The sequence below is a fragment of the Meleagris gallopavo genome, chromosome 7 (assembly GCF_905368555.1).
Source record: "Meleagris gallopavo chromosome 7, MGAL_WU_HG_1.1, whole genome shotgun sequence".
NCBI lineage: Eukaryota > Metazoa > Chordata > Aves > Galliformes > Phasianidae > Meleagris > Meleagris gallopavo.
The window spans coordinates 20,671,722-20,686,563 of record NC_139410.1 but is presented as its reverse complement, the minus strand read 5'-3'; the positions used below and the strand labels follow the sequence as shown (position 1 = coordinate 20,686,563).

General features: G+C 34.5%; 1 protein-coding gene across 1 annotated transcript in view; it reads left to right on the top strand.

Moving 5' to 3' along the window:
- SLC4A10 (solute carrier family 4 member 10) overlaps positions 1–14,842 on the top strand; it is a 120,124-nt gene that overhangs the window by 51,521 nt on the left and 53,761 nt on the right. The window contains exons 5-6 of the mRNA XM_085227694.1: positions 3,554–3,714; positions 13,119–13,307. Of these exons, the coding sequence (XP_085083820.1) occupies positions 3,554–3,714; positions 13,119–13,307 (350 nt within the window). The remainder of the gene's footprint in view (positions 1–3,553; positions 3,715–13,118; positions 13,308–14,842) is intronic.

Here is a 14,842-nt window from a genome sequence, read left to right as displayed (position 1 = left end):
GAAAATCTGGTGTGGAAATTGATACAGATTGTAAGGTTACATTAATAACATTGAATCTTGAGTGGGCTGTAGGTGAATACATACTCTAGCTCTCTGCTGCGAATATAACAGACTGTGAATATATTGTGTTGTAACTCTCCAAACTTCATACTGTGTACTGAAATTCTGTAACCAAGTCTACAGTAAAGTGCGCACTTCTTTTTTTTGACTCTGGAAAAAATCAATGGAGGTGGCTTTTATGTGGCTGTAGAACTAAATATATATATTTGTCTAAGAACTGAAATGTGGAAAATTGTCACACTTGGGATCCATGCCTGAGTTTGGATTTCAGTCATATCTATCCTTGAATCTTTTACATGAGTTCAGAGGGTTGTTGAAATTTTTACTCTAGTCTTAAAATCCACTTGAACATATATGATTGAATGACTGTAAGATTACAAGTAAGATTTACAAGAAGGACAAGTAAGATCTACCTTTTTGTGTTTTTTTTTTTTTGCTGCTATTTCTCAATTCTCATGTTAAATAAGGATAATCTGATGTAATAATTCTGAGGCATAGTTCTGAAAAGCTAAAAGGTGATAAGCATGATTTTCACTTAATGAGTAAATTCTTCTTAAAATAGAAATTTAGTCCAAAAGCAGAATTCTCTCAGCTGGGTATGATTTATGTTTATTTAGTAGACTATTAGTTCATCAGGTAAAAATGTAGGATGTGTTTGAATATGTAAGTTTTAGTAACGGGTAGAAATTGGATCCAACCTATGAAATTATACTCTTCAAATAGATTGAAATTCAGGTGGATATGATCTTTATGAAAAAAAAAAAATATTTGAGTCATAGTAATAATTTTCTATGGACTTTATTGCTGTGCTTTAAGTTTCATGTCTGATAGACACCATAAACTAAGGAGCTTTAAAACTCATATTATGATTTCTATGTCCATGAAAGATATGAACTCTAGTTATGATGCTCAAGAGATTGCTTGTTTTTGTTCTGTCACCTGTTTTTTATGAAACTTTTAAGAACATGTTTTTCTTTTATCTGGATTTTAAATCTTTTTAGAATTGGTCATTATGTTCCAAATTGGGCAGATTGTAGCAGTTTAATCATATAAATAGTATTGAAGACAGTTTACGGGGACAGAAGCCAATGATAGTATGAGATTTCTGATCAGATTCTGTAAGAATCTGTGCTCAGATAATTGCTTTTTTGTATACATATGCATGATTTTTAGTCTTTTGTTTGAATCAGCATAAAATGAAATTATTGTATGCTAGAAAGAATTGGTAATATCCAAGTATGAATATGCTATAAAACTCCTAAAGGCATAAGAAACATGGACAAAAAATGGAAAGGGATGTGAAGGCAAAGCTATAGATAATTGCCTCCTAAGAATCTGTAAAATAATTCATCATGTTTGGGATGTTATGGCCACAATGTGTCTAGCTCATTTTTAGGTTAGACACATGGGTACTATGAGTAAACTAGAAGCTGTCTTTCCTTATGAAGTTCAAATAGCTGCAAAATGGGGGGGGGGGAATATATATATATATATTTTTGTTTTTCATTTTTCCTCTCTCTCCTTCTTTGATACTTTCATGGCTTGCTGTAGCTCATCTCTTTCAAATCATGGCTTTGAATGTGGTAACAGTGGGGAATGAGTTAATGTATGTTTAATGTATTGATGTTACTTTTGAAAATCCTTCTGGAAAAATCTCGTTTGCATATATGTATTAGAAACTTAATTTTAAATTCATTATCCAGCTCTCTAGGTAGTGGAGGCAAACATTTTTGTGTGCAGTGACCTTGGTGCTTCTCTGACGGAATGGAAACAAGGAAATAACCCAGCTAGATTTAGAGGGAGAAGAGAGATTGTAGCAAAGGGAGAGAATAGAAGCATAATGGAGGAAAGGGTTTCATGGGCAAAGATGAGATGTGAAAGCAGGCTGGTACAGAGGAAATGAGGGAGAAAATGTTTAAATACAAAGAGGAGGAAACAGCTAGGCACAGGAAATTGGAGGTTTTTACAGGAGAAAAGTAGAGGAAAAATTGGGGGGGAAATGGTGTTTTTAAATAAAGGAGAAGTGATGAGAAGGCAAGCAGGTGATGGAGTTAGAATCAGTCAAGTGCATCAGTAAGGTAGCAGATCTGCTGGTGAGTGGGTCACAGGAGTGGCATCTACTTGCAGCTTAGCATCAGAAGAGTACGCAGTGATGGCTGCAAGGAGGAAAGTGCAGAATATTGGTACACAGGCATATTTTGCAGGTAGGAGCAGAATTAGGTGAGTGAGAAGGGAATGGAAGAGGAATGGGCGTGTCTGCTGAGCTACTGGGCTCAGGGGTTTGGTTACATTAGAAAATGCTTAGATCTAGAAGTCTTAAGGCTCTACACTTCCCTGCTGTCTGAAAATCTGCGAATGTGCACATCTGTCAAGATGTGAGGCTCTCTCTGACTTCTCTGTTGCTTGGTCCACAGTAAAACAAGTGCTGTTGCTGTTGTCAAATGATAGAGGCTTCTGCTGTTGCTGCAGTTGTTCAAGGCTTGCCAGGCTGGCATGCTACATGTTTCCATTCACCATTATCTACGTAGGCTTGAAGGACTTAACTTCAATTTAAAACACTTCTGCATAAGTGAACAGCCTTTTCTGGGTTTTGTGTGTTTAGCATTCTTTGAACATTTTTAGTGTAATTTTTATCAGCAAACTGTTAAGAAGTCATATGAGTAAGTTCATCCAACTGGCTGGTAACAAAAGACTTGATCTGTCATGTAAGTTTCACTTCATTTTTAACTTTATTGAAGTCTCTTCAGAGTCATACAGAAATCAAGAAGAGCCAAATGAGACATAAAATAGATGCAGTTATATTTCTGAACTCTAAAGGCTGTTTCATATCATTCACGTGGTGGTTCTATCAGAGTAAGGACCATATTTTAGGGCTTGGACGATACACAAATATGTATACTCTGTCTGCATGTGCTTGCACATTTATGTGCCTGTGAGGTTTTTCATTTTAATTGACTGAACTTTTAAATGAAGAATAGCTTAAATTTTGCGTAATGTTTTACTGTTGTTTTAGGTGGAGTAGTACAGCTAAACAACTAACAAAAGTTCATATCACTGACTTGTGAAAAGCTTAAGGTGGTGAGAATACATTGATGCATTAACACTTCATGGAATCTCAATATATGTTACCTTAAATGAATAATATATCTTTATTCTGTGGTGGTCAAATTATAAACTTGTGTTTAGTACTGAGTGTTTCTTACTACGTATAGCTTTTATTTTTTTCTACAACAAATTCTTCTCTTTCTCTTTCCACAATTGTTCTTGTTCTGTCATAGCATTATCATTTTATGGTAGAGAATAGCTCAAAGTTTTTGGAAAATACAGAATTATTGCTTAATATGCTTCTCTTCATCTCTGTGACAAGTTTAACAGTGCTCTTGCAATATCCATGGAAGTAATGCATTTCGTATTTCTTATATACTGTTGTAAAATTGGTTGTTTGGGGCTGTAAATTGGTTATTTGGAGTTATAAAATTGGTTGCTTGCACAGGTGGTTGAAGTTTGAAGAAGATGTAGAAGATGGTGGGGAAAGGTGGAGCAAACCATATGTTGCCACACTGTCACTTCATAGCTTGTTTGAGCTGAGAAGCTGTATCCTGAATGGCACTGTTTTGTTGGACATGAGAGCTAACTCCATAGAAGAAATTGCAGGTATGTATTGATGCTGCATTTAATAGTTATGAAAACTAATTACAAGAATCAAGATACCTGTTGCTTACAAGAAAGTCTTGGAAATATTTTGCTCTATGTGGTAGAATCTAAATTCAGACACAATTGGTGCGTTATTTTTCTCATTTTCAGTTTTTACTATTTTCTGAGTCAATTTTTATGTAAGAGAGAGAATTAAAACAGAAAAGAGAGCACACTAAGAATATATTTCAGTAGAACAGATAATTTCTTTGCTGCTGTAATGCCACATCACTTTGTGAATTATGCCTGTGCTAATTTCCACAAACGGAAGCTACTGTTACTCTAACTGCAGACAATCTAGCTTAAAAACAAACAAATCATAAAGGAAGATACATTATAATTGTACAAGATGAAATCAGACCAATTTAAAAAATGTCTGAGTTAAGAACTAGGTGAGAACTAGTATTTTTATGTGCAAGTTTTTCAACAAGTTTTAAGATGTATCTACTTTATCTGAAGTTGAGTATGATTTCTTTTCAGTGAATTTGGCAGGTCAAATTCTAGAGCTGTTGAGAACAGAAGTAGAAATCAAGCAAACGTAGTGCATGAGCCTTCTGTCCCAAAAATAAGAGAATGAGACTGAATGCCATTTCCTGTTTTCCTGGTATTTCCTATAAAGATGAATTAGTTACTGCAGGAGGCTGGCAGTATGTTTGTTACTGTAATGGAGCAGGTTGTGAGGGGCAGTGTAGACAGATGTGTAATACAGTCTCAGACAATCCTAAAACTTTAAAGGTGATTGCTTGGCTATGCTAGAATCATCAAGTGCAGTATGATATGTTTTTCTCCCTTTGCAGATAAAGCTGCTAATTTGAATTAGATTGTTTATAAATAATTTTGTTAGTAGACAAGAGAAAATAAGTTTTCTTCAATTGATAAAGGCAGAGCTAATATGTGTTGTAAACAAATATATTTGTGGATCTTTAAAACCCATTATTAAAGTGATGCTACTCTGTTTGTGCTCTAATGTGCCCTAGATAGCTTCTAGTGCTGTATTCTTGATTCTGTTTAAAAATTTCTGTTCCTTCCATCAATGAAGACACAGAGCAAAAAGTGACACTATTTTATCATCTGAGGTCTCTAATTTCCTGTTTCTCTACTTTTAGTGAGGGCTGGTCTCATGCTCATTATGGTTATTGGGCTCCAAATCCTCCATAACAATATGGAGGATTATTTTATTTGTATAACTTGCTTTATATCTTCGTAATTAAAAATTTTACCTTGCTTCTATCTTACTGGATTTCACAATGTTTCTGATATTTTATATAATTTATATATTGTATAGCATTTTAGACAAATATTAGTTTAGGCAATATTAAATAAAGCTATATGTTAACAGAATTTATTTTTTTTTGTTGATTTAAAAATACCAAAGACAGTGCAAGAAAACTTTCCATTGATCAGAACTATGAAGACAACTGTTCTACTGATGATATGAAAGTCTAGGCAGGTGTCAGATATAATTTGGTTTAGTTACTTAAAAGATCAGATAAGGGAGATGCTGTTCAATGGGTTATATTTAACAGTAGAAACAAAATTTGCTACTCTCTGCATTTACCTTTCCTACATTATTTATGTCAAACTGATACAAAATATTATAAATTCAAACCTGCAAAAACTTGTGTGGGTTTCCACTGTACGCTGAGATCTGGCTTTCCCATGAATCATGGTCTATGAATCAGAGCTTGAAAATGTTTCTTGTTAATGATAGCAGCTAAACATGAAGGACAAAAAGCAGCTGATTGCATGAACAATGGTGTTTATCAGTATGCTGGTTTACTGTTTTTTTTTTTTTTTTTTTTAAATCAAGAAGTGCTCAGATCAGCTGTTAGGTGTTCTTCTATTACTGTTTGCATAAATAGTGTGCAAAGATTTTCAAGCTTGAGTTTGTGCGTTTTTAATCCAGAAGTCATTCAGCTACTTCTATAGTCACTGAGAGATCCATTCCAGAATTGTTTTTATTCATGCGGGAATTGTCAGAATAAAACTATAACTTCAGCAAAGTTCTCTATCCCCCAGGAGGAAAATTCTGTGTAGTGAAACCAAAATAAATATACATTTATAGTCTCTTAACTCCTAATTAGCTGTAGTCATATTGGTTTTTGCTTTGTTTTGTTTTTAGTTAATATGTCCAAGAACTCCAAGTTCCCACTACTAATTGTGGTTTGAAACTCATCTCAAGTGTAGGTTGTCCCTTGGTATAGAACTGGATGAGTAACTGTAATGCTATTTTGAGTCAGTTTTGCTTTGGGGATATCTAAATTTTTCTTTTTTGCCTAGATTTTTTTTTTTTCTCTCTGAGAGGAAGCTTTAGATGACTTTCCTGATTTACTGTGTGCTATTTTAAACTCATAAGCACCTCACATTGTGGCAGATGTGTGTGTATTTTATTGCTTATTTTATTTGACCTTAGTGATAGGTGTATCTTTATGATAAGGTGATAAAGTTTGCAAGGGTTTTTGTAATTGAGAAAGGAATTTTTCCACTGCCAGTTCAATAAGCAATGAGGGATTTTTATTTTTTCTTCTAAGCAGTTTTTCAGCAGACTTTTACTGTGAGTGAATCATTTTATAAATTACCCCTCTTCTGTTCTTAAGCTTCTTTCAGGAGTTTTATCTTCCTTTATAAATAAAATTCCTATTCTATTTGCTCTTATCTGTTATTGTTTGTGTTGTATTTTTCTTCCTCAAGCATGTTGCTTTGCAATTTCTTACTATAATGATATGTATGAGGTCCTTCTCTCCAGTATTAACAGTATGTTACAAAGGCATGTTGCACAGTATGTTATAAATTAGGCAGGACTGGTGTAACGAATGATCATAATGGTAGTAGTGGCAAGCATGCCATCATGACACATGTGCTGGATAAATTAGAAAGGTGATAATTCCAAATAATGTGTTGGTCTGCTCTTTTTTTCTATATAAATTACTTCTGGAGCTGAAGATGGGGCAAGATCTCTCAGGAAACTTTTTCCCATCTCGTTTAATAAGTTGCTATTCAATGTCAGAAGTTATCATAGATATGATCCTATGTATTGTGCTATACAGTTCAAACTCCAGAGTTGATATCTTGTCAAACTGTGTATGACATTCCTGAATGTTAGAGTTGACAGAAATGGTTCCTAGTCTATTAGTCTATTGGCTTCAGTAGTTTTCAACATTTCACTCCCTATATTAACTTCAGTTCTTGTGCTTCTGATTGACAGCTCAATAGTACGTTTGTTGTTGTTGTTTAAAATTTCATTTGTTGATAACTTTCTGCATTACGATTTTTCATCTTTTAACAACAACCAAATTAGTTGTTTGTATGTAGTTTCTTTCTTTTTACTTGATTTTAAAGCTTTTTTTTTTTTTTTTTTTGTTTGGTAGAAGTGTGTGTTATGTATTTGTATTTGCTGGTAACATCTTGCTATCTGGGCTACATTCCAATTTCAAATTATACTGTATATGCAATACCAGTTTTTGTATCCTTGAAAGAGTTATACTTAATCTACATTGCTAAATTGAGACAAAGAATTGTTTGTTCTGGTCAAGGCTTTTAATCTATTAATGCCTTAGTGAATAAGCATTTAAAGTCCAGCACTTAGCTCTTGAAAGTTTCTCCCATTTAAGTCTGTGTTTTAAGATCTTAATGGGCTTGTGGTTAAAATCTACAGATTAGAAAATATCTTTTATACAGTTTGTATGGCTCTCAGAACATTTTGTATTTCATCCCTGGAAACTCTGATAGTTCTGCATAAAAATATTTTGGCACCAATGATATGGTGAGAATTTTTAAATCATCCTGTCTTCCAGCTTGCCCATTCTTGATTAGATTCTTTCTTTCCAACTCTTATTAAAAAATGACTTGATCTACAAGGCTGAAAATTTCTTTGAACAGATACCCAATTTTCTTTGTTGATAAAGAACTTATTCATACTCATGATGTTGAATTCACAGGCAATATCTTAATACAGTAGAGACTCCTGAGATGATTTCCAACATTGTAATCAAGCAGGGAAAAGAGCATGTTAATTCCTGACATTTCTCAAATTGTTCTTAAATTTAATGCATTGGTTTTTTTCCTTTGAAAATGACCCAATTCTTCTGCTGAAATATGTCGTGTTAAAAATGTACTTTTAAGTATATTTTAGGTTTTTTCTTTTCTTAATGTGACTTGTTTTTTAAAAAATGTCTTTGAAGTGGCTCCTTTGTGAGTAAGCTAGCACTGCATACGCAAGGAATTCCGTTGAACATTTGATGTAGTAATATTTTATCGATCACTTCTGTATAGAACATATGCTAAGAGGAAGTCTGAAAAATCTATGTAATCAAAACAGTTTATTTTGGAACTTGTCTCTTAAGGAGATATTTGCCAGAATCTGACTGCACCATTAGAGAGCAGCTCCTGCTCCACTGTGTTGTTCAAGTTGGCAGATGAAAATGTTCTCTTTTGATATTTTCATTTAGTTCCTTTGAAACCATGTAGCTTCTGAAATTACCATCTGTTTTTTTTTTTTTTTTTTTCTCCAATTGTAATCACTGAATGAACTTAAAAGGTTCTTCCATTTAACATATGATGCCATTTTGTATCATTTGGTTCAAAAACTGTTTGGTCCAGCCTTTAATGGCAATACATTCAATCATGAATCATAAATCTTGCGCTTTCTTGTTGTTGTGTGGAGTGTACCTTGAACAAATGTCAAGCCTTTCCAAATACAGACTGTGCCCCCTGAGTTAGTTGGTGATGCTTTGACTTGCACGCATTTGAATTATTAGAAAGTACTATTTATTTTAAAAATCATTTTAATATTTTTTGAAGTATAATTTTAAATATTCCCATGCTTTTCAATGCAGATATAACTGTTGTTTTTTATTTTGTTTTTTTTTTTTTTGTTTGTTTTTTTCCAAGCAGTCTTTTGTGTATGTTTCTCACAATCGAATTTTCAATCTGTTTAACAGCTTAATCTTGTGATTGAGGTCACTGGACTCTGCTCAGCAACTCAGGGCATTACATACCAAGTGTGCAATTTTATTGATTTCAGTAGTATCATGTTAAGCTTTAATTTGAACAAGTCTTCTTTTGTCTTTGTTTGCTGAAAGCTATAGTTCTCCATTATAATGATCTATTTAAACTGGCTCCAGTTCAGATTTTATTTCACTGATTTCCTTTGCTTCAGCTGCTGTGCTCACGTTTTATTGTCTTTCTGTCAGTGCTTTTATGATAAATTTAGCTTTTATTACAAACACTGCAACAAAACACTGGATTACCTGTCAGCAATCTTTTTCTCTCAGTTTGACCCTGTACCTGGCTTTTGTTCAGCTTTCACCTTCTCACTTGCACATATTTTTGTGTTTGTTTGCTTTATTTACAGCTTGCCATGCTGTGATTACCTCCACTGAGAAGCGTTTTTCAGGTTTTATTCCTTTGTGTGTAAGCTGTAAATCTCTCACCAACATTTAAGTTGTATGGCATATTTTTTTGTTTTTGTTTTCTCCCATGTCAACTCCAAGTTTGGGAATGTTTTAGATCGCACAAGTCAATCTCAGTTACGATTTTCTGTATGTGTAGAACCAATGTCACTCATAGCTCTTGTTCAACATCCAGATACAAAATACCTTGTCCTGTGCTATCTACAGTGTTCTTTTAGTAGCATCCACTGTGAGATGTTAGGACAGCACTGTGTTTTAACATTATAACTTTTCTTTCTCTCTGAGCTTCAAGCTGAAAATATTAGCCTTGACCTCTGTGTGATATTTTGTGAACACGCTAGTACTTGCTCTTCAAGTTGGAGACTCTTAGTTTGAAAAACAGACATTTGTCACTGTCCCTCTTTCCTTTTCAAGTAATTCAGCTGAGAAGTTGAATAAAGCAAATTCAGGTAGAGCTGAAAATAGAATCTGGCACTCAGTGCAGTGGAGCGCTTTACTTCTTTGGACGAACAGGCTAAATCCACTGGCTTAGATAGCTCATTTATAATCACTGTTGTAAACACCAGAATCAGGTCTTGAATCATAAATACAGCCCAAGAATCTCAATTGTTAGTTTTCTATAGCTCTTAGTGCCTGACACACTATGGAAATGTGTAATGGTGTACAGGTTAATGACAGATTAGGATAAAAGACAGCATTTCATCTGCATGTTCTGCATAAAGCACTGCTTTATGGTTGCTGCTGTTTCCTCTCCTCATCTTTAAGAGAAAGAAAACAAGCACAAAACAAACAAAGCTTGACTTTTAAGTTAGAATTTGTAGTCAGCTGTCATTGCAGTCATGATGCACAGAAAATCCCATGTTTTTTTTTCTGTTTTTTTTTTTTTTTGTCATTAATCTCTCGTTTTGCCCTGCAATTGCAGTTATAAAATTTGGAATATTGAGGGATGTAAATACCAGCAACCTCACAGGTAGACACTGATTTCAGTTTCTCCTGTTGTAAACTGTTAATAGCAATCTATATCAGAAGAATATAGGCCCAGGAATTCAAAGTTTAGGTTTTTTTTTTTTGGTCTGGTATACTGCTCAAAAATAAGAGCTCCAGATCTTGTTTGTTTACTCAATGCTGCAGAAGGGAGATCCAGTGCATTTTTTCTATTAGATGCTATTGTTTTACTTTAAAGGTATTTTATTGCCAAAGAAGTGCACTTTCTTCTTCTATAAATTTACTGTATGTTTTACTTGGGAGCTGCCTGAAGTATTCCTGTGAACTGATGGGCATCCTGTGAACCTGGAGAAACAGACAGAAAGCTGTTACTCTAGTGTTTTCTTGCTCATGTTTGTTTGGAACTAAGATGACACCACATGGCACTAGCTGCATGTCCTTGTACAGCATCCACTGCAAGGAAGCTGTAGTGTCTAATAGCCATCTCTGTGGTGAGTGAAAGTGGCAGACATGCTGAAGTAAGCAGGAATTTATGGAAACTGGCAACTCAAGGAAAACCACTTCTTTCGCAGTTTGGAAGACAAATAATTGATCACTATACTAGCGGACACCGCTACCCCCGTGCAGCTGTTGTCTGACTGTTAGACTGTTAGTGAGTCTGGCAGAGCATCCTGGCAAAAAAGAGGATAAGGATATGATTTTCTCTTTTTCCTGGCATTTTCTGTCCTATAGTGGAACATCTTAAATATCGACATCAGCCTCCAAATTTAAAAGACATTAATATTTAAGATGCAAAACACTGTAATTCCAGGAATGACAATATAGAAGTGGAGTTCCATTGATCTGTAAGAAAGGTGATGATCACAACTCTAAATATGACTGTACAAGAGGAGACCTTCATTCAGCTCTTTTGTTGCCTTAGAGCAACTCAAGATAATCCTTGGTTTCACATCTTGTACAATTTGTCTTTTGTCACCAGAATTAAAAAGAACGGAGACTAGGATCTTCTACTTTGTGCCTTAGCCCAAATGCCCCAGGTTATATGATTAGTATCTATTTTTTCCTCTCAAGTTTATATCTCATATGAATTGCTGGTCTGGTTTTGGTACTGCACATATTCGTGTACTGAGCCTGTTGGAAAAGAATAGTCTAAAGTCTTGAGGATAAGAGTCTGTTTTTCAAAAGCCAGTAAAGTTGGGCAGGAAAATGGATACTTTTCTTGGAGCTGGTGTTTTCATTGCTTTTTTTCCTTGTGTTGCAAATCTGTTCTTATTCTTTGCTCCTTCTGAAGAAAATCTACTGAACACTTTCTCTTGAATCTGTGCTACTCTTTCTTTTGAATATTGCTCTCTTATTACTGTGCCTCTGTCTCTTCCATGAGAGTGTAGAGTAATAGAGAAAAACTCATTTAATCTTGGCAGGGATCACAGAGCTACCTGTCCAGGAGAAGAACTCCCTAGGCAGTCTGTATTAGTTTAGGTCACAGTACCCAGGTAGTGTTACTCCACGATGTGAACTGTTCATTCAGTCAACATATTTGCTAATACTGTGTAGAATATACTTGCTGGAGAGGGTTACAGGTGATGTCTGATAGGTCAGTACCTCTCCATGATGAGATGCGGATACATCTCATGCATCTGTTAACTCATGCATTGTCTGTAAACTTAGCCATGTCTTTTTGTGTTTGTTGACATAAAAGAGCTGTTGGGAGCCTCTTCACATTAAGTAAAATATGTAGTTGTAGTTCAGCTCTCAAAGTAGCTATATTTAACATACTGAATTTTTATGTGGATGCTGAGAAGTTAAAAAAAATTATAATAATTATTTTTTAATGTAGATGTCGGTAGTTGACTTAGTAATTAAACTCTGCATATAATTATTTAATGCTTTTTATTTTTTCTCTTGTGGTTGGCAATTATCGCAGACCTGACAAATTATGTTTCTACTGATGGTGCATCTGTTTTTTATTTTCTTTGCTCTGCTTGCTTTGCTGCTGGGTTTACTGGTAGATATCAATCTGACTCCAGCACAGACTTGCGAGCTGTCTGAATTTTCAGTACAAGAAGTTTTTGACACAGCTTATTATATCACTGTTTTTGTGCAGCAGTTTCTTCTAATGGATATGCAAGGACATTGTGTACTTAAATGCTGTTTTACTTGCTTTTATATAGATTTTTTTTTTTCCTTCTATTATGCATTATTACTGCTTCTAATAGAATACTCCTAAATAATCACTAAAATAATCCTACAAAATTCTCAACAGTTCTTTCCCATTTGAAATGTATAATTTATCTCTTAATATATTTGAATGTAAGTATGTGAACATTTTCTGCCAGTGGACTGCATAAGTGACTGATTTTTTTTTTTTTTTTTTTTAGCATAGGGATCAATTTTACTCACACATCCATATAGTGATACTCTTGCATGGACATATGCATTGGGGAATAGAGAGATTATTGGTTATTTCCTGTATCTTATCTCATTTAAAAAAAAAAAAAAGAAAAGAAAAGAAAAAAGAAAACAAACTATACTAAAAATAATGTAGTTGTAAAAAGCAGAGTGTTTTATGATCTTCTGTGGTAAGTATGAAAGGAACCCCAAAGTTACTTCTTTTCACAAGACAGTTCTTTGTAGCAAATAAGGTACTGGTTTATTGTAGGAGAGGACACCTTATATACCTCATAATCCTGGGTTTAAAAGTATTATGTATGGGAATGCTTTGGAAATGATTTCCAAGCTTCATAGGTGATCTTGGCATGGGAACTTCCAACATTTTTGAGGTACTGACCTTGTTATAATAATATCTTTTATTTTTTTTTCTGAGAGTGGAACACATTTAAATAAAACATACCATTGAATGCTGTTGTGCTAAAGGAACAGATATATTTGATTTATAATCCTGTAGGTTACTAACTTGTTACTGCAACTTCTTTGAAATTAAGTTATTCGTCTTTCCCCTCTTTTGTTGTGTTTACATACTTTTTTTTTTTTTTTTTTTTTTTTTTCCAGATATGATTCTGGACCAGCAGGTGGGCTCTGGGCAGCTCAGTGAGGATGTTCGTCATAGAGTGCACGAGGCATTACTGAAACAGCATCACCATCAGAACCAGAAGAAACTGAGCAATAGGATCCCGATTGTGAGATCCTTTGCTGATATTGGAAAGAAGCAATCTGAGCCACATTCCATGGATAAAAATGGTAATGTATTACTTTATTTTGCATCTTGAACTTTCAGTAACATCTACCTGTACAGTATTGCTTGTGCTTTGTATCCAGAGTTTGAGCTTCAGTGATTATGCTCAGAGAAGTTCCTATATAAAAATAGAACCTTTTATATGTGAGAGTGGTTCCTCTTATACATTTAGTAACAGACTTGTTTAACTTTGAAATTCAAATATCTGGAACAACTCAGTGCTGTGCGGAGATGTCCAGCTGAACTAGCTCAAGTGTTGCAGGCAGGTTAGCTTTGTCAGTGTGTCATTCTGTCCTATGTAATTGGTATGGGATGTTGTTCCCAGTGCAAGTCTGTTTGAGTACATGCTTGACACTGTATGCAGAGAAATTTCAAATTTCATAGTTTACTTTGCGAGGTTAAATTGAGAAAATTATTTTCAAGACACTGTTGGGGAGAGAACGAGAGCTGTACATAATTCTTTCAGAAAATCAGTAATTGGAAAACTATGCTTATGAAGGTGAATGAGCAAGTCTGCAGAATGGTTTGACAGGAAAATATTCACTTTTTTCTTACTTTTTATAGAAGCCCTTATGAGCTTATTGTTATACATAACTGTAGTGAAAATATTTTCTTATTGCATCTTATTTATGTAAAAACAGGCACGTCTAATGAAACTTGCAGATATTTTCAGTTAACTCACTGGCATTATGCACTACAGAATTACTGAGCCTCCATATCAAGTATAATCACAGTACCCAGGACATTTTAGTCTGAGCACCACTGGATAGTAATTAGTGACTTTTATTCCAGAAGTTGCCTTGGTTATAGTGAACTCTTAGTCCATCCTACTGTGTCTCTGTTCAGGACTGTACTGAGCTCACCTGCCACCTGAGGGGAGGGGGAGGATGAGGAAGCATCCAAAGCACAGAGAAGTTGCAGGGTGAAAGAGGAATGTGTATGCTGTGAGGTGCAGGATGGAAGGAGACTGAGAGCATTGTAATGAGTTTTGGTCTGGAAACTTGGGGCTGTCTATTACAGAGATAAGATTACCTTTGATTTCAGGGACAGTTTACTAGTTTCACTTGCTGCTGTGTAAAGTTCTAATAACTTCTAATACTTCTAATTCTGTCTTCTTCCCTGAGGAATGCTGTAACACCTAAAAGGAAATGTACAATTTCATCTGAAAAGGATATTAAATAGAATCGTACTAATCATGTCAAAATGTCATTTCAAGAGTAAGAGAAATCTTTTTTTTTTTAAGATGTGAGCTTTTGTATGTATGCACAAAAGTAGTAAAAATACATTGGATAATTACCCATCTTTAATGCAACTTTCAAACTAAAACTTTCCTATTTATTTTATTCAGCTTTTGCTGATGGCCTTAAACAAATATTCAGTAATAACTGTAAAGAAATGCAATCCTTTTTCTCATAATCTGTGGGAGAAAAGACGGAAGCTTGCAATCCTCAAACTTTCTGTAGTAATTTTTATATAAAAGTATGCAGTGGATCGCCTTAAAAAGACCTTATGATATATGAAAATATCATGAGCTCAGTTT